The 19,321-nt window shown below is 46.2% G+C and overlaps 1 protein-coding gene across 1 annotated transcript in view; it reads left to right on the top strand.

Moving 5' to 3' along the window:
• Nucleotides 1-8,482: 8,482 nt before the first annotated feature.
• Nucleotides 8,483-19,321, top strand: part of FAM234B (family with sequence similarity 234 member B) — a 49,811-nt gene continuing 38,972 nt past the window's right edge. The window contains exon 1 of the mRNA XM_040407146.1: nucleotides 8,483-8,609. Coding sequence (XP_040263080.1) covers nucleotides 8,573-8,609 — 37 coding nt within the window. The 5' untranslated portion in view covers nucleotides 8,483-8,572. The remainder of the gene's footprint in view (nucleotides 8,610-19,321) is intronic.

Here is a 19,321-nt window from a genome sequence, read left to right as displayed (position 1 = left end):
GCAGCCCATGTCCTCAGCTCTATTGCCACATTCCAGGTGACAGGTTCCCTTTAAAACTGACACCAAACGCTAAATTCTCCCTTAGTTTCTGTTTTATCCCTGTATACGCCGTAGATTTAATCAAAAGCCCTTAAGCTACTGCCGGTGTCTCCACAATTATTTATCCATTACTTTACTAACCTTATATGTTGACTTAGTGACATTCACCTGACTGTATCAGAACGTTTATCTGCTGTCTACAATCTCATGACCAATTTTACCTTTAAAAGGGTTTCTGTCATCAGAAAAATCGTTATGTAGCTGGCTGACATTAGCGATGTGCGATGTGCTAAAGTCAGCAGAACATAACTGTATGACTCCCTGCCTGCCGCCGTTCGCACTCAATAATGACTTTTATAGGATGCAAATGAGCCTCTAGGTGCTAGTGGGGCGTTGCTGCAGCACCTCGAGGCTCCGTCCTCTCACCCTTTGGCACGCCCTTGTAAAGGTGATTGACATCCTCGGTCTCCTCCGTGCCCCGCAAATCCCGCGCTGCCCATTTTAGTATTAGGAGCAGGTGCAGTGAGTGAACCCGGCAGCAGGCGAGCGTCCTCCACTCACTGCGCCTAATACTAAAATAGATGGCGCAGGTGCACAGAGGAGACCGAGGATGTCAATCACCTTTACAAGGGCGTGCCAAACGGTGAGAGGACGGAGCCTCGAGATATAAGTCATACAGTTATGTTCTGCTGACAGCACATCGCTAATGTCAGCCAGCTACATATGACAGAAACCCTTTAATAATGAATGTTTTTTGGGGGGGAATATTTTAGTTGATGTCATGCACCAACACAGAATCACTCTACCTCAGTAGCCATGCTTTGTGCATTTCTGACCAATGGTCTGACAGCGGTAAAGAGAATACCTTGGCTGTAAATAACTAAAGCCACTGTAATAAGCCTCATTTACACAGCAGTGATTTCCAGCCAAAACCAGGTGCGGCCCTAAGAACAGGGGCAGATCTTTCCCTTATGTCTGTGGAGGCTCCAATCCTGGTTTTGGCTCATAATCACTGATGGGAAACCACGGACATGTGAATGGGGCTTAAAGTGTAACTGCCATTTCACCACCAAAAATGAAATTCCTAACATATGTGATGCTGAAGGGAAGATATTCATGAAGCTGCATTTTTTCAGCTAATTCTGATGTCTGAATTCAGCCCTTAGCAACCATATTTCTCTGTGCCTCTATTTCAGCAACTTCCTAAGATGGCCTCTGCTGCTCTGCCTGTGATGATCTTCGCCCTTCCTTGAAGCCATCCTGTATTTCCCTCACTTCCCATAAGACCTTGCTCTCCTCACATGAACTAGCAGGACCAATCAGAACGCAGACAACTTCCCACAGTACCTAGAGCAGTGTGTATCCTCACATACAGCTAACCAAAGACAAGCCCTGCAAATACATTAAATCAGTAAGCATTTCTTTTAACCTCTTAGCCGCCAGCTGTCCCTCATTCTCTTCCAGACTGACAGGGAGGGGGGGCTGCTTTAGCTGCTTATATCTCTGGTTTGGTACATTCCAAGCTTTCAGACATTACCAGAATGACAAATCTGTTCAGTACAGGGGAATATATCGATGATAGAAATCGGGATGCTGTGAATGAAGCTGATAGTAAAAGCAGATTTTACCCGCAATTATTCCCGACAATTTCTAACGGTGATTTCTCCTCTGTTGCTTGGACTAGAGCTGTCATTCTGGTCTTGTATGAAAGCCTGGACTGCCAGTTTTCAAACAAGACCAGTTGCATATTTCTAGAAGATATCACCATCTAAAGCAGCCTCCACCTTCTGCCTCAGGTCAGCTTCAGGCTGTCAGGGCTGAGCTCACCCGTCTCTTGTTATAATACTGAGAGGATGGACTGCACATGGCAACGCTGTGAGATGGGAGCTGCTGAATAGGAAAGTAGCATGCATTTGTGGGAGTTATTAGCAGGTAAAACTGAAAATGATCACATTTTAAATCACAAAAGCACTTATACACAGCAGGGTGTACTATACCATTAGGGAATAAAAAAAATTTAACGGCAATTACACTTTAACTGCCGCACCCTCTGCACTTTGATTGACATGGCCAGGGAGTGAAAACATCATCACACCTGGTTGTGTCAAACTGCAGAGGGCGAGGCAGTTGCAGAGAGAGCAGAGCCTCCAGGTGTAAAGGCAACGCCCCCGTTTCTCCTAGAGGCTCATTTGCATATATTAAAACTTAATTTTCCTCAGCAATGCGGCACATATAAACATGGGACCAACATAGATGCCTTCATCTGCCAAATGCACATGTAACAGGTCAGCCAGTGTCATAGGTACAAAACTGCTGACAGATGCCCTTTAACCACCCCAGGACCGCCGTACGCAGGATTGCGTCTTTGCGGCGGCCCTGTTATTCTAGGTGGACGCGCCGGCGCGTTCTCTCGCGAAACGCGAGATTTCCTGTGAACGCGCGCACACACAGGCGCGCGCGTTCACAGGAACCGGAGGTAAACTAGCTGATCTACAGCCTCCCAGCGGCGATCGTTCACTGGCAGGCTGTAGATGCGATTTTTTTAACCCCTAAAAGGTATATTAGACGCTGTTTTGATAACAGCGTCTAATATACCTGCTACCTGGTGGTCCCTTTTGCTTGGATCGACCACCAGAGGACACAGGCAGCTCTGTAATAAGTAGCACCAAACACCACTACACCCCCCCCTGTCACTTATTAGCCTCTTATTAACCCCTGATCACCCCATATTAGACTCCCTGATCACCCCCCTGTCATTGATCACCCCCCTGTAAGGCTCCATTCAGACGTCCGTATGTGTTTTGCGGATCCAATGATCCGCAAAACACATACAGACGTCTGAATGGAGCCTTACAGGGGGGTGATCAATGACATATAGCCCATATAGACTCCCTGATCACCCCTCTGTCATTGATCACCCCCTGTAAGGCTGGCTCCATTCAGAGGTCCGTATATGTTTTGCGGATCCATGGATCGGATCCGCAAAACACATATGGACGTCTGAATGGAGCCTTACAGGGGGGTGATCACCCCATATAGACTCCCTGATCACCCCCCTGTCATTGATCACCCCCTTCTAAGGCTGGCTACATTCAGAGGTCCGTATGTGTTTTGCGGATCCACGGATCGGATCCGCAAAACACATACGGACGTCTGAATGGAGCCTTACAGGGGGGTGATCAATGACAGTGGCGTGATCACCCCATATAGACTCCCTGATCACCCCCTGTCATTGATCACCCCCCTGTAAGGTTCCATTCAGACGTCCGTATGTGTTTTGCGGATCTGATCCATGGATCCGCAAAACACATACGGACCTCTGAATGGAGCCTTACAGGGGGGTGATCACCCCATATAGACTCCCTGATCACCCCCCTGTCATTGATCACCCTCCTGTAAGGTTCCATTCAGAGGTCCGTATGTGTTTTGCGGATCCACGGATCAGATCCGCAAAACACATACGGACGTTTGAATGGAGCCTTACAGGGGGGTGATCAGGGAGTCTATATGGGGTGATCACCCCCCTGTCATTGATCACCTCCCTGTAAGGCTCCATTCAGACGTCCATATGTGTTTTGCGGATCCGATCCATGGATCTGCAAAACACATACGGACCTCTGAATGGAGCCTTACAGGGGGGTGATCAATGACAGGGGGGTGATCAATGACAGGGTGGTGATCACCCCATATAGACTCCCTGATCACCCCCCTGTCATTGATCACCCCCCTGTAAGGCTCCATTCAGACATTTTTTTGGCACAAGTTAGCGGAAATTGATATATTTATTTATTTTTTTTTTTCTTACAAAGTCTCATATTCCACTAACTTGTGACAAAAAAAAAAATCTCACATGAACTCACTGTTAGCGGTTTTCTTCAGGCAGGTTTATGCTGGTATAAGATGAGGCATCAGACCTCCAACCCGTGAATATTTCCCTGTGCAATGAATATCCAATTTGCTTCTGATCAGAGAGATAAATATCAGCCCAGACTGAACTTAGGTTGTTAAATATCTGACATCTTTATTTTTCATCACATACTTATAGGGTTTTTTGGGGGTGGGCGCATATTGTTTCTCAAGGTCCAATTGGAACACTCCTGGTATTTCTAAAGAGGCTCTGGGAACATGTGTCACCAAATTACAGTTGAAACTTTGTTAAACAATGCTGGTATCTGCTGTATACAATACTTGCAAAAGAGCTATTTTACAGTCAACAGGGTTCCCTCTATATGCTAACAAGGTGAATAGGCTATCTTAGTTTGTTTGATTGTATGTGGAGTGAGATGTTAAATAGCTCCTTTGTTCAGAGATGCTGCCATTGTGTCCAGGATGGCAGAGGGTGTGTTACATGCTAATTCGATGTGCTGCATGCATAAGAGATGAGGCTTGTATAATATATGTCTTATCTGTGATGTATCAAAAGATTTATTGAAAATCCCTTTCACTCACCATACCCCTCACGGAATCCAACTGCGTACATTTTTTTTAGACATTTATATTCCACACTTCTTCTCACGCTTTAGGGCCCCTAAAATGCCAGGGCAGTATAAATACCCCACATGTGACCCCATTTTGGAAAGAAGACACCTCAAGGTATTTTGTGAGGGGCATGGTGAGTTCATGTAAAATTTTATTTTTTGTCACAAGTTAGCGGAAAGGGAGACTTTGTGAGAAAAAAATAAATAATAATTTTCGCTAACTTGTGCCAAAAAAAAAAAACTTTGATGAACTCGCCATGCCCCTCACGGAATACCTTGGGGTGTCTTCTTTCCAAAATGGGGTCACATGTGGGGTATTTATACTGCCCTGGCATTTTAGGGGCCCTAAAGTGTGAGAAGAAGTCTGGAATCCAAATGCCATCCTAAAAGATACTCATTGGAATTTGGGCCCCTTTGCGCACTTAGGCTGCAAAAAAGTGTCACACATGTCTTTTTACATATACCCATGCTGGGTGAGAGAAATATCTCTCTATAATGACAACTTTGTATAAAAAAATGGGAAAAGTTGACTTTTAGAGAGATATTTCTCTCACCCAGCATGGGTATATGTAAAGACACCCCAAAACACATTGCCCAACTTCTCCTGAGTACAGCGATACCACATGTGTGACACTTTCTTGCAGCCTAGGTGGGCAAAGGGGCCCAAATTCCAATGAGTACTTTTAGGATTTTACAGGTCATTTTTTACACATTTGGATTTCAGACTTCTTCTCACGCATTAGGGCCCCTAAAATGCCAGGGCAGTATAACTACCCCACAAGTGACCCCATTTTGGAAAGAAGACACCCCAAGGTATTTCGTGATGGGCATAGTGAGTTCATGGAAGTTTTTATTTTTTGGCACAAGTTAGCGGAAATTATTATTTTTTTTTTCTCACAAAGTCTCCCTTTCTGTGTTTTTATTTTTTGTCACAAGTTAGTGGAATATGAGACTTTGTAAGGAAAAAAATAAAATAAAAAAAAAATCATAATTTTCCGCTAACTTGTGACAAAAAATAAAAAGTTCTATGAACTCACTATGCCCATCAGTGAATACCTTAGGGTGTCTACTTTCCGAAATGGGGTCATTGGTGGGGTTTTTCTACTGTCTGGGCATTGTAGAACCTCAGGAAACATGACAGGTGCTCAGAAAGTCAGAGCTGCTTCAAAAAGCGGAAATTCCCATTTTTGTACCATAGTTAAACGCTATAACTTTTACCCAAACCATTTTTTTTTTACCCAAACATTTTTTTTTTTTTTATCAAAGACATGTAGAACAATAAATTTAGAGAAAAATTTATATAGAAATGTAGTTTTTTTTTTAAAAATTTTACAACTGAAAGTGAAAAATGTCATTTTTGTTGCAAACATTTCGGTAAATTTCGATTAATAACAAAAAAAAGTAAAAATGTCAGCAGCAATGAAATACCACCAAATGAAAGCTCTATTAGTGAGAAGAAAAGGAGGTAAAATTCATTTGGGTGGTAAGTTGTATGACCGAGCAATAAACCGTGAAAGTAGTGTAGGTCAGAAGTGTAAAAAGTGGCCTGGCCATTAAGGGTGTTTAAGCTATGGGGGCTGAGGTGGTTAAAGGGGTGCAATTAGAAACAACAGCTTGTCCTGCAAAAAACAAACAAAAAAAACTTATGGCTTCCAGAATGGAAAAATAAAAAAGTTATGGCTTTCAGAAGGCAGGAAAAAAATGTAAACAAAAAATGAAAATGGTACAGCGGGAAGGGGTTAATATCTGGCCAGTAATAAACAGAAGCTGCCATTAGCTCCGTGAATAAAGCTGGCAAGCTGAGTAGCAAAAGTAAATAATAAAATAATCATCTTGTAAACGTTCAGTTTTTCACAGACATAAGAAGAAAGACTGAACTGTAATGCATTCTAGGCACACGTGTGAACAGCGGTCACAAGCCGCCGGTGTTCTGCCAGATTCCTATACCTGGGCAGAATGCTATATCGGAAGGGACGCGGCCGCACCGGAATCAGCTGGAGGAGGGTGTGTGTGGATCAAGCGCAGATCCACTGGATTCGTTAAATACACTACTCAAAAAAATAAAGGGAACACTTAAATAACACAATGTAACTCCAAGTCAATCACACTTCTGTGAAATCAAACTGTCTACTTAGGAAGCAACACTGAGTGACAATCAATTTAACATGCTGTTGTGCAAATGGGATAGACAACAGGTGGAAATTATAGGCAATTAGCAGGACACCCCCAATAAAGGAGTGGTTCTGCAGGTGGTGACCACAGACCAATTCTCAGTTCCTATGCTTCCTGGCTGATGTTTTGGTCACTTTTAAATGCTGGCGGTGCTTTCACTCTAGTGGTAGCATGAGACGGAGTCTACAACCCACACAAGTGGCTCAGGTAGTGCAGCTTATCCAGGATGGCACATCAATGCGAGCTGTGGCAAGAAGGTTTGCTGTGTCTGTCAGCGTAGTGTCCAGAGCATGGAGGCGCTACCAGGAGACAGGCCAGTACATCAGGAGACGTGGAGGAGGCCGTAGGAGGGCAACAACCGAGCAGCAGGACCGCTACGTCCGCCTTTGTGCAAGGAGGAACAGGAGGAGCACTGTCAGAGCCCTGCAAAATGACCTCCAGCAGGCCACAAATGTGCATGTGTCTGCTCAAACGGTCAGAAACAGACTCTATCAGGGTGATATGAGGGCCCGACGCCCAACACCGTGCAGGACGTTTGGCATTTGCCAGAGAACACCAAGATTGGCAAATTCGCCACTGGCACCCTGTGCTCTTCACAGATGAAAGCAGGTTCACACTGAGCACATGTGACAGACGTGACAGAGTCTGGAGATGCCGTGGAGAACGTTCTGCTGCCTGCAACATCCTCCAGCATGACCGGTTTGGCATTGGGTCATTAATGGTGTGGGGTGGCATTTCTTTGGAGGGCCGCACAGCCCTCCATGTGCTCGCCAGAGGTAGCCTGACTGCCATTAGGTACCGAGATGAGATCCTCAGACCCCTTGTGAGACCATATGCTGGTGCGGTTGGCCCTGGGTTCCTCCTAATGCAAGACAATGCTAGACCTCATGTGGCTGGAGTGTGTCAGCAGTTCCTGCAAGACGAAGGCATTGATGCTATGGACTGGCCCGCCCGTTCCCCAGACCTGAATCCAATTGAGCACATCTGGGACATCATGTCTCGCTCTATCCACCAACGTCACGTTGCACCACAGACTGTCCAGGAGTTGGCAGATGCTTTAGTCCAGGTCTGGGAGGAGATCCCTCAGGAGACCGTCCGCCAACTCATCAGGAGCATGCACAGGCGTTGTAGGGAGGTCATACAGGCACGTGGAGGCCACACACACTACTGAGCCTCATTTTGACTTGTTTGAAGGACATTACATCAAAGTTGGATCAGCCTGTAGTGTGTTTTTCCACTTTAATTTTGAGGGTGACTCCAAATCCAGACCTCCATGGGTTGAAAAATTTGATTTCCATTTTTTTTATTTTTGTGTGATTTTGTTGTCAGCACATTCAACTATGTAAAGAACAAAGTATTTCAGAAGAATATTTAATTAATTCAGATCTAGGATGTGTTGTTTTTGTGTTCCCTTTATCTTTTTGAGCAGTGTATAATTGCACTGCCGCGGGAGAAGCACCTACTTCCTTTGCATGCGCGAAACCGTACAGCGAAACCGTACACAGCGCGTGCGCACTCAGGTGTAGGTAGATTTTTAGTGGAAAATATTCCATCAGATCTCCCTACCCCTGAGTGCGCACCTGCGGACACATCATCTGGAGCAGTTCAGCCTCACCACATAGCAGTGCTGAGTGCAGGATATTGGGGTGGTGGGGTCATCCACATAGCAGAGCTAAGGTATGAAGTAGGTGCTTCTTTACGAATCCAGTGGATCTGCCCTTGATCCACACCCCCCCCTCCTCCAGCTGATTCCGGTGCCGCCGCGTCACTTCCGGTATAGGAATCTGGCTCTCAGGATTCTCAGTGTACTTCCTGTCTTTCCAGTAAAACTACAACTCCCAGAGGCACTTGCGGCACGCACGCGCAGTTCCGTCCCATTGAGTATGGCTACGGTGCTGTCCAGAGCCCTGAAGCTGCCAGGTGAGCGCTGATACAATGGGGCTGGGTCGCGGTGTGGAGGTGATGACACGGTATAGTGGATCGCGCTGCTCAGGGCGGAGGCTCCGGAGGCCGCACGTTACTGTTTACTACGTGTGTTCATGACCGTTAGGTAGCACTTTACCTTCCATGTAGTGCGGGGGGTGGCAGTAATACGTCTAACTGGCCATCAGCTGTCACCAGGTAGGTTAGACAGAGGCACCACTGGCCTGAGAGCTGAGGATGTGCCCACTCCTCTGCCAGTCAGATGGTGGCAAGAATACATGGGTCTGGCTTCTCCACCCTGTCACTGCCTGGTATGAGGGCTGTCATTCATTTACAGGGAATGCCTCATCAGAAACCGACCTTTTGTTTAAAGAGGACCTGCCCCCAAAAATGCCATGCAGTCTGACAGCACTGTGTTATAGAGCAGACTGATGTATAGTTCTGTGTTCTGTGAACAGCTATCGATGCAGGAGGGAGCATTGTGTGCATAGGGCTGCGTTCACATCACGTTTTTGTATATGTTGCAAAAAAAGGGATACAATAACGCAGCACACCTCGTTCTGGTATCCTGCACAGTCCGGTAAAAGAAAATACAGTTGTTGTTTTTTTGCGTTGGGACTCTATAGTGATTGGATGCCCCTGTATGGCATCAGTGTGAGGCATCCGTTTAACATATACGTTAAAAGCATGGGAAAAAATGTGATGTGAACCGAGCCTTAGAGATAGCTGTCAGTCAAGGATAACCCCGCGCTCCGGTACCGATAGCTGTTCACAGGGGTGTAAATGTGAAAATGGAAAAAGTTTTACAGAATCTTTTCCCATAAAACTACGTATATATCAGTCTGCTCAGCTTCTCCTGCTCTATAACATGGGGCTGTCCGATTGCAGTTCACTTTGTGGTGACCGTTCTCTTTAAATCACGGTTTTAGGTTTAACATTTTTAAATAAAAAAATGTATGGTTATTTTTAATTTTCCATATCACTTTTTATATTTAAACTGAAAACATAAATTTCTGCAGTTTTCTTCACACTGGCCACTATGCCTAATAATTGTCGCCGCTTCTTGGGGGTACACGTAAGGGCGCCGCAACCCAAGAAATCCTTGTGACAAACAAACGTGGAAAGTGAACACGTGAACAGTGAACAAAAAAATGTAATAAATAGTGAATGTGTGCTGAAGCTCTGCCCGGACGTCCGGCCAGAATTATAAAAGTTCCTCCTCCTTACGCCAGGCAAAGAATAGAGGTGTGTGCGCTCAAAATGTGAGACAGTGCGTGCAAATGTGTCAAACATCTCAGCCCCTGGCTTCGATCCAGCGATCCCTTGGTCACCTAGCGTATGGCACTAATGGACCAAGCCATACACCCTAGTGATGACCGTGTGGTTCTCTGCTCTACATCCTGCCAGGGCTCTGTCCACCAGGAATCTAAGAACAGATACTACACTCGATCTTAGCCAAAACAACTGGGTCATCAGCTTTGCTCGGGGTGGGCGTCATCAGTTTATCCTCCCCTCAGATCAGGAGCAGTGTACTGACAGATTAAGGCTACATTTACACAACTGTGGTATAGAAGGGCTTCGTTGTGTTTCCGTGGGCTTTCAGTTACATGACTGCACCACAAAAGATAGAACATGTCCTATATCTTGCTGCGTCTTGCAGATCTGTGGGTCCATGCCCCGACCCACCACTTTCGGTCCACAACACTGGCCTGGCGACACCGCGGCCGTAGGAACACGGTCTTTCCTCACGATCACCACTGAGGGAGTTTCAGAAATGCTAAAATGTTCACTACTCATTTCAGCATGCTGCTGTGTGCTCAGCATGGAGAATGGGGTGAATGTCCTGTGATATTACCTATGTATGGGATGTTCTGACCATATCCACTCAGATGCTGGAATTTTATTCCATAGATCTAACAGAACCAATAAAATATCCACGTCCAGATGGATCACCTTTGTAGTAGATGTAATACCTGTGAAGGGTCAGCGCAGGGTCTTTGTGTTGTCAGTAATTTATGGAGCAGATTGTTCTGCTTAGTATGTTCCAGTGTACAGAGGGCGGTATGTTTTTGATGTGCACAGTTGGTGGTTTATGCGCTCCGATGGCAGCTATCTGCTCAGCTTTGTGTAAACTGGAGAAAGAATTATCCCTTGGATAAGCACTGGTAACATTAAAACCACCTGCCTTGTAAAGGTTCCCCTGGTGCTGGCGAAATAGCAATGATCCGTCATGCCATGGACTCCACAAGACCTCTGAAGATGTCCTGTGGTGTCTGGCATTGAGATGTTGGCAGCAGATCCTGTAGGTCCTGTAAGTTGTGAGATGGGGCTTCCATGGATTGCACTTGTTCTTCCAGCACATACCACGATTGTTTGATCGGAATGAGATCTGGGAAGTTTGGAACATCTGGCACCTTTGGTGCCTTTCATCTTCTGCTTCTTGCCAAGCAGCTCAGGTTCACAGTAGGCCGGCGATGTCCTTCCATCCAGGAACGTTCCTCCTATGTCTCTGAAGCCACGAGCACCTCTTCTGGGTGGAATGACGTCATTGGTGCCTGCCAAGTTTCTGCACAGCAGCAGAGGCGCCAGAAGATAGCGCTAGACATGATGTTTAGCACTGTTAGTCAAAGGGAAGGGGGAGTGTAGTGAGCACTAGGGATGTAGCTCTAGTGGTGCTCGAAGCCCTACAGCCTGTCCCTCGGTGCTCCAGCAACCTAATTTGAATAAAGATAAATGTCCACATAACTCAGCAGCCCTGAATGCTACAGAAAAAAGAAATATCGTTTTAATCAGCACAATCAGCTTCACCCAGCAATATGCCTGGTTTAATCAGATTGATCATGCGGAAAGAGGCTCTTTAAACATTTTTGGAATATACTTTATTAGAGAAAGAAGTTTCTTTGTACAAGAAAGCAGTGTCAGTTCTCTAAGGAAAGTGTCTTCAGTCGTATGGAGCACTGAAGACATCTGTGTGTGACAAGTCAGATAGGCAAGGTGATGGACAGTGACAGGGTATATGCACATATTCAGGGACTGGGATAGTGACAAGAGGCGGCTGGAAGCCTCTGGATATTACACAGGCGTCTTCAGTGCACAGTACGACTTAAGACACTCTCCTTAGCGACTCTTTACGCCCTGTTTTCTAGAACAAAGAAACAACTTTCCTTAATAAAGTACACTGCTCAAAAAAAATAAAGGGAACACTTAAACACAATGTAACTCCAAGTCAATCACACTTCTGTGAAATCAAACTGTCCACTTAGGAAGCAACACTGAGTGACAATCAATTTCACATGCTGTTGTGCAAATGGGATAGACAACAGGTGGAAATTATAGGCAATTAGCAAGACACCTCCAATAAACAAGTGGTTCTGCAGGTGGTGACCACAGATCACTTCTCAGTTCCTATGCTTCCTGGCTGATGTTTTGGTCACTTTTGAAAGCTGGCGGTGCTTTCACTCTAGTGGTAGCATGAGACAGAGTCTACAACCCACACAAGTGGCTCAGGTAGTGCATCTTATCCAGGATGGCACATCAATGCGAGCTGTGGCAAGAAGGTTTGCTGTGTCTGTCAGCGTAGTGTCCAGAGCATGGAGGCGCTAGCAGGAGACAGGCCAGTACATCAGGAGACGTGGAGGAGGCCGTAGGAGGGCAACAACCCAGCAGCAGGACCGCTACCTCCGCCTTTGTGCAAGGAGGAACAGGAGAAGCACTGCAAGAGCCCTGCAAAATGACCTCCAGCAGGCCACAAATGTTCATGTGTCTGCTCAAACGGTCAGAAACAGACTCCATGAGGGTGATATGAGGGCCCGACGTCCACAGGTGGGGGTTGTGCTTACAGCCCAACACCGTGCAGGACGTTTGGCATTTGCCAGAGAACACCAAGATTAGCAAATTCGCCACTGGCGCCCTGTGCTCTTCACAGATGAAAGCAGGTTCACACTGAGCACATGTGACAGATGTGACAGAGTCTGGAGACGCCGTGGAGAACGTTCTGCTGCCTGCAACATCCTCCAGCATGACCGGTTTGGCATTGGGTCAGTAATGGTGTGGGGTGGCATCTCTTTGGAGGGCCGCACAGCCCTCCATGTGCTCGCCAGAGGTAGCCTGACTGCCATTAGGTACCGAGATGAGATCCTCAGACCCCTTGTGAGACCATATGCTGGTGCGGTTGGCCCTGGGTTCCTCCTAATGCAAGACAATGCTAGACCTCATGTGGCTGGAGTGTGTCAGCAGTTCCTGCAAGACGAAGGCATTGATGCTATGGACTGGCCCACCCGTTCCCCAGACCTGAATCCAATTGAGCACATCTGGGACATCATGTCTCGCTCTATCCACCAACGTCACGTTGCACCACAGACTGTCCAGGAGTTTGCAGATGCTTTAGTACAGGTCTGGGAGAAGATCCCTCAGGAGACCGTCCGCCACCTCATCAGGAGCATGCACAGGCGTTGTAGAGAGGTCATACAGGCACGTGGAGGCCACACACACTACTGAGCCTCATTTTGACTTGTTTTAAGGACATCACATCAAAGTTGGATCAGCCTGTAGTGTGTTTTTCCACTTAAATTTTGAGTGTGACTCCAAATCCAGACCTCCATGGGTTGAAAAATTTGATTTCCATTTTTTAATTTTTGTGTGATTTTGTTGTCAGCACATTCAACTATGTAAAGAACAAAGTATTTCAGAAGAATATTTAATTAATTCAGATCTAGGATGTGTTATTTTTGTGTTCCCTTAATTTTTTTGAGCAGTGTATATTACAAAAATGTTTAACATCCCTGTCCCTGCACTACATTACAAATTACTGGAATGCCACTTTAAGTGTGTAACATTAATAGAGAAGTTCTACGAAACGTCTCCCTACTTGTGGTTGAAAGTCCGTTGTGGTTCCTCCATGTTTTTAGGGTCACCTGTTATCCTTCATGATGACTACGTTGAGCGGCCATTTGCCTGTAGCTTGCAGTTTTTGGGCAAATCCTCAATGGAAAAAATATGTCTCTACTAATGTTTGAGGTTTCAGGGAGCTGGGTTTAGTAAGAGCTGTGGTTATGTGAAGATGTCCTGGGAAAAGCAGATAGGTACGGCATAGTGGTAAAGTACTTGTCAAATTACTCAATTTTGGTTGACTCCAGATTTTGTATCTTGAGAAGAATTAGTCTGGGGCTACAAGATACACTGTATGTGGTGATTGTAACATGTCTGAAGAAGGCTTTATTAAGCCGAAACGCGTCACAGAAAGAATAATGTGACAATAAAGAATACATAATTGCATCGACAAGTGAGTGCCGGTCTATTCTTCATACAATGAAAGTTTCGTGTGTAGAAATATGCATGATGCTTTTTGTAAAGAGTAATATTGCCTGTACAGGTGTTCGGCCTCAGGCAATGTACTAGGCTACATAATACAGCTATTGTGATATGGTAAGGTAATATTCTCCTATCTAAGCTAAGCACTGTGCGGGAACAATGCACCCACTGTACAGTTCAGGGCTTAAAGGGAACCCGCCAGCAGTACCTCAGGGCAGCCCGCAGTGTGATACTAATCATACTTTTCATCCTGCAGTCCGATGCTGCATAAGGTCAGAAAATGATCTTTTATCCTCCGTCCGCGCTAATTTGCATGTCAGCTTGAAGTCAAGGTAACCACGCCCCCTCTTGCCTTTGAGTGACCGCCTGCAATTCGGCTTTACTTTCCCAAGTCTCGCGCATGCGCGGTGCCCTCTATTTTACTGCGTGATCCCATGCCCTGACATGATCGCTTTCTGACCTTATGCGGCATCAGACTGCAGGATGAAAAGTATGATTAGTATCACACTGCGGGCTGCCCTGAGGTACTGCTGGCGGGTTTACATGCATTTAGGAGGTGACAGGTTCCCTTTAAACCCTTAGGGAGGCATCTTAATGTGGGCCTTTAAAAGGTTATGTCCATCTTTATGAACGGTGGGGGCAGAGATCGCAATAACGCCTGTTCAGGCCATTTTACTCATTTATAAAAGTCTAAGCCGTTCCGATTTGTGTTAGACTTTTCCCTGCCATTCATCAGCGCAAGGCCATGCTGCTGGTGCCTGAAATCGCCAATAACAAAGCTACTTATTGTCGGTATTGGCGGCTGCTGAATAGGAAGCCATATTGTGTCTTGCAGCAGAGGAGTAATAGCTGTAATTGAAAGAGGAAGGGGCTAGCTCTTGGGCCATTGCTTTACTCAGGAGAGTAGGGGGGAGCAGTGCGCTTTGTCTGAGGACACTGGCGAACATGGCAGCTAGGGATGAGTGAATCGACTTGGAACTGAACCCGAATTCGGGAAATGTTTTACTTTTTTTACAGTAGAAATCATTTTATGAAGTTATTACGCAAAGTCTCGTGAGACTTCCCAAAGTAAGAACTTCGGCTCATACGAGCCAATACATTCTAATACTGTACGGAACGCTTGCTCCGTACAGTATTCTAACAAAGTTTTATGCGAATCGACTTTGGATGTTTCATCCGAAGTCGATTTGCTCATCCTTAATGGCGGCAGTGGAGCTGAATAGGAATCTGGAGTGGTGGAAAACAAAGCCGAGCCTGAATATCCTGTTTGACGTGCAGTACAAAGTGACACCGCAGTGTTTGTGATGTGTGTGATGTATGTAGCGCAGTGTGTGAGATGTGTGTGATGTATGTAGCGCAGTGTGTGAGATGTGTGTGATGTATGTGGCGCAGTGTGTGATGTATGTAGCGCAGTGTGTGAGATGTGTGTGATGTATGTAGCGCAGTGTGTGATGTATGTGGCGCAGTGTGTGATGTATGTAGCGCAGTGTGTGATGTATGTGGCGCAGTGTGTGATGTATGTGGCGCAGTGTGTATGATGTATGTAGCGCAGTGTGTGAGATGTGTGTGATGTATGTAGCGCAGTGTGTGAGATGTGTGTGATGTATGTAGCGCAGTGTGTGATGTATGTAGCGCAGTGTGTGATGTATGTGGCGCAGTGTGTATGATGTATGTAGCGCAGTGTGTGAGATGTGTGTGATGTATGTGGCGCAGTGTGTGAGATGTGTGTGATGTATGTGGCGCAGTGTGTGATGTATGTAGCGCAGTGTGTGAGATGTGTGTGATGTATGTGGCGCAGTGTGTGATGTGTACAGTGAATGTATGCAGGATATTATAACCAAGGGATAAAGTACAGGGAAGATGCACTATATTGGACTGTAATTTATCACTTGGCTATAATAGCCTGCTGTGTATTCACTCCAGATCCTCCCAGGGGGGAGCAATGTTATTTACATGGGACTGTATGTTGGAGGGGCTGGAGGAAGGGTAGTGATTTTATTTACATGGGACTGTATGTTGCAGAAGCTGACGGGAGGGCAGAGGTTATTTACATGGGACTATATGTTGGAGGAGAGAGATGTTATTTAGACTACCGCCCCATGCTCAGATGACCGCCCCATGCTCAGATGACCGCCCCATGCTCAGATGACCGCCCCATGCTCAGATGACCGCCCCATGCTCAGGTGACCGCCCCATGCTCAGGTGACCGCCCCATGCTCAGGTGACCGCCCCATGCTCAGGTGACCGCCCCATGCTCAGGTGACCGCCCCATGCTCAGGTGACCGCCCCATGCTCAGGTGACCGCCCCATGCTCAGGTGACCTCCCCATGCTCAGGTGACCTCCCCATGCTCAGGTGACCTCCCCATGCTCAGGTGACCGCCCCATGCTCAGGTGACCTCCCCATGCTCAGATGACACCTTTATGCTCAGATGACCGCCTTATGCTCAGATGACCGCCCCATGCTCAGATGACCGCCCCATGCTCAGATGACCGCCCCATGCTCAGATGACCGCCCCATGCTCAGATGACCGCCCCATGCTCAGATGACCGCCCCATGCTCAGATGACCGCCCCATGCTCAGATGACCGCCCCATGCTCAGATGACCGCCCCATGCTCAGACGACCACCCATATGCTCAAACACACTTCTTGCCGCCCACATAGACCCAGCCTGCGGTCTGATGAATCTGGCTGCTGGGCTGGCACTGAGAAGACTGGAGGCGGGCATTAGGTCACACACAAACACACTCACAGATGGGGGTGTGGGGCCGTGGGCGGGCACATCGGCGGCTGGTGGCGGGGATAAGCACTGCAGCTTCGCCTTCTCTGCCGGAGGAGGAGTGAGTCACGTGCCCGCTCTCGGCGCTCTGAGTCCTCTCCACTCTTCCACTTCGTTTCGGTCTTCCAGCGCTTCACTTACGCGCTGCAGAGAGGAGAGTAATCGCTGGCCACACCGCTCCCCTGCGAGCCGCAAATGAAGGCTCAAGGAGCCGCGGGTTGGCCACCCTTGGTGTAGAGAGAAAACCATGTTAAATCTTAGCTCCTTGTTATGGTCCCAAAGAAACTGTGAATATCAAGAAATGGCATGAACACTGATTTCCCCCACTGTGTCACAAACCAGAATATCTGCCTTTTTAATTTAAGGGAACCTGTCACATTGAACATGGTGTTTGAGCTGCAGGCACCATGCTAGAGAGCAGGAGGAGCTGAGAAGATTGAGATATGGTCATGTGGGAAAAGATTTAGTAAAAGTTTACATTCATTCTTATGCTATATCGATCTGCTCAGCTCCTCCTGCTCTATAACATGGTGCCTGCAGCTCAAACACTATGTTCAATGGTTCAGGTTTCCATTAACTTCATTCACAAACAGTTGCAAAGATTCTGTTGGATTGCTCAAAAATATGAACAAATAGTCCACGTAGAGGAATATTTTCTCCCATAGCTGAATTGTTTTATCTTATCACCAGCACATTTTATGATAGGTGCATAAAGTCTGACACACAGCCAACAGCTCCCAGTTACCTCCAGCGTGAAATCACACATACAATGGGAGGAGGCTGTGAGTGCCACCTATAACTGGGTCATGTGACGCAGCCTGCCCAGCTGCACCTGAATGTTACCCATAGATCAGAGTTAAGGACTTTATGTACCTATCATAAATTGTCCATACGGCATAGATAGGTTAGCGTTAGGTCCCGTGCCATTTTGAGAGACCTTGACGGGGTGCGTGGGCACCGGTATGTTCTTGATATTAGAATATATTAGCGAAAGTCTCGTTTTAATATCAGTGTAAGGGTTTCGCCATATATTGTCAATTGCATCTACCATTGTAGTGCATCAATTTCAGTGATTTTCGGTTTCTTATAGCCCCATCCGCACATTTGTCTTACATGTGGTTCGTTGCGGGCATTTTTTGCTGGGGATTTCTGTTGGCAACAGATCACATGTGCAGAATTTGCTCCCCTGGTTAGAAATGCGCTACAACATAGGGGGTTTTGAGCATTTTCTGTTTTTAAGATCTGTGTAGGATGTTTTTGTGGTACATGTGGTCCGCTGCTGGCATCCTCCATGCATTCTTGCTTGGGATTGCTGTTAGCAACAGATCACATGGGCAGGAGTTGTTCCCTCGGGTAGAAATGCGCTACAGCATTTGGGGTCTTGAACATCTTTTGCCTTTTAGACCACTTTATTCTGTGATTTTGTCGATAACACAGGATCCACCATCCACAATGATATCATAGCTTTTCTAGTCCCTCCTGACCCCTGCTCAGGTCACAGAGTATGCCTAGAATACACCCTCATAGAAGTCAATGGGGGAGATGTATCAAAACTGGTGCACAGGAAAACTGGCTTAGTTGCCCATAGCAACCAATCAGATTCCACCTTTTAATTTTTTCAGAGCTCTTTTAGAAAATGAAAGGTAGCATCTGATTGGTTGCTATGGGCAACCAAGCTAGTTTTGATAAATTTTCCCAATTAGTACCCTTCTGGAAAGTGTGTCTGTGGACCATGGTAGCTGCTAGAAAGCATCTCTCTGAATGCTGTTATGAACAGCTCAGGCAAGATGGCCACCCCAAAATCATGTTCAGAAAACAGAATAAATAACCTACAATCATAAAAATAAAGATATTTATCACTATCTGGTTTTAAATGGCAGAACAAATAAGTGACACATTCTCTTTAAGAATCCAAATTTCTTGCATTAGCAAATCCCTCGCTCCGTACAGTATTCTAACAAAATTTTATGCAAAACATCCGAAGTTGATTCGCTCATACCTATTTATATTGATTTATGATGCTATGTAACCCTACTGGTGCTGGGAGGTCAGGACGGGTGCTGGGAGGTCAGGACGGGTGCTGCACTACAAGTACAGAGCGTGACTCTTGTTGGTCTGAAAGAGGCCTTAGGGTCACACAACCATATTTTTCGTCCCATATGCATTTTTTTGCTGCGGACCCATTCATTTCTATGGGGCAGCAAAAAAATGTGTACAGCACGTGGATGTCATCTTTTGCTATTAAAAGGTTGTGACTATTTAAAGCCACTTTTCTGGAGCAAGGAGATGATAAGTCTTCCCATTTCTTATCTAAAGTAGAGAGTACATTTTTACACTATCTATATGGGTTTGGGGTACAAAATCTTGAGAGTGTTTCCATCCCACGACTTATCATGGTCCCACAAGCTCAGCGTTTCAGCTTGAATTGGTCTTGGCAAATAACATGGTGTACAGGAAGTAAAAGGGGTTGTTCCAGAACTCAAGGTTTTGGATTTGAGCTCCTCATTTAGATTTTTAGGCATTGCTGTATCAGCCGGAGTTGAAGTTGTCCCTCAGTTGAATATTGTCCCTTTTGATCCATTCCTGGAGAGCTAAGGTTAAAGTATAGTCAACAGCAAGA

Source organism: Bufo bufo, chromosome 9 (assembly GCF_905171765.1).
Source record: "Bufo bufo chromosome 9, aBufBuf1.1, whole genome shotgun sequence".
NCBI lineage: Eukaryota > Metazoa > Chordata > Amphibia > Anura > Bufonidae > Bufo > Bufo bufo.
Note: the sequence above shows the minus strand (reverse complement) of the source record. Positions and strands in the feature narration are given on the sequence as shown.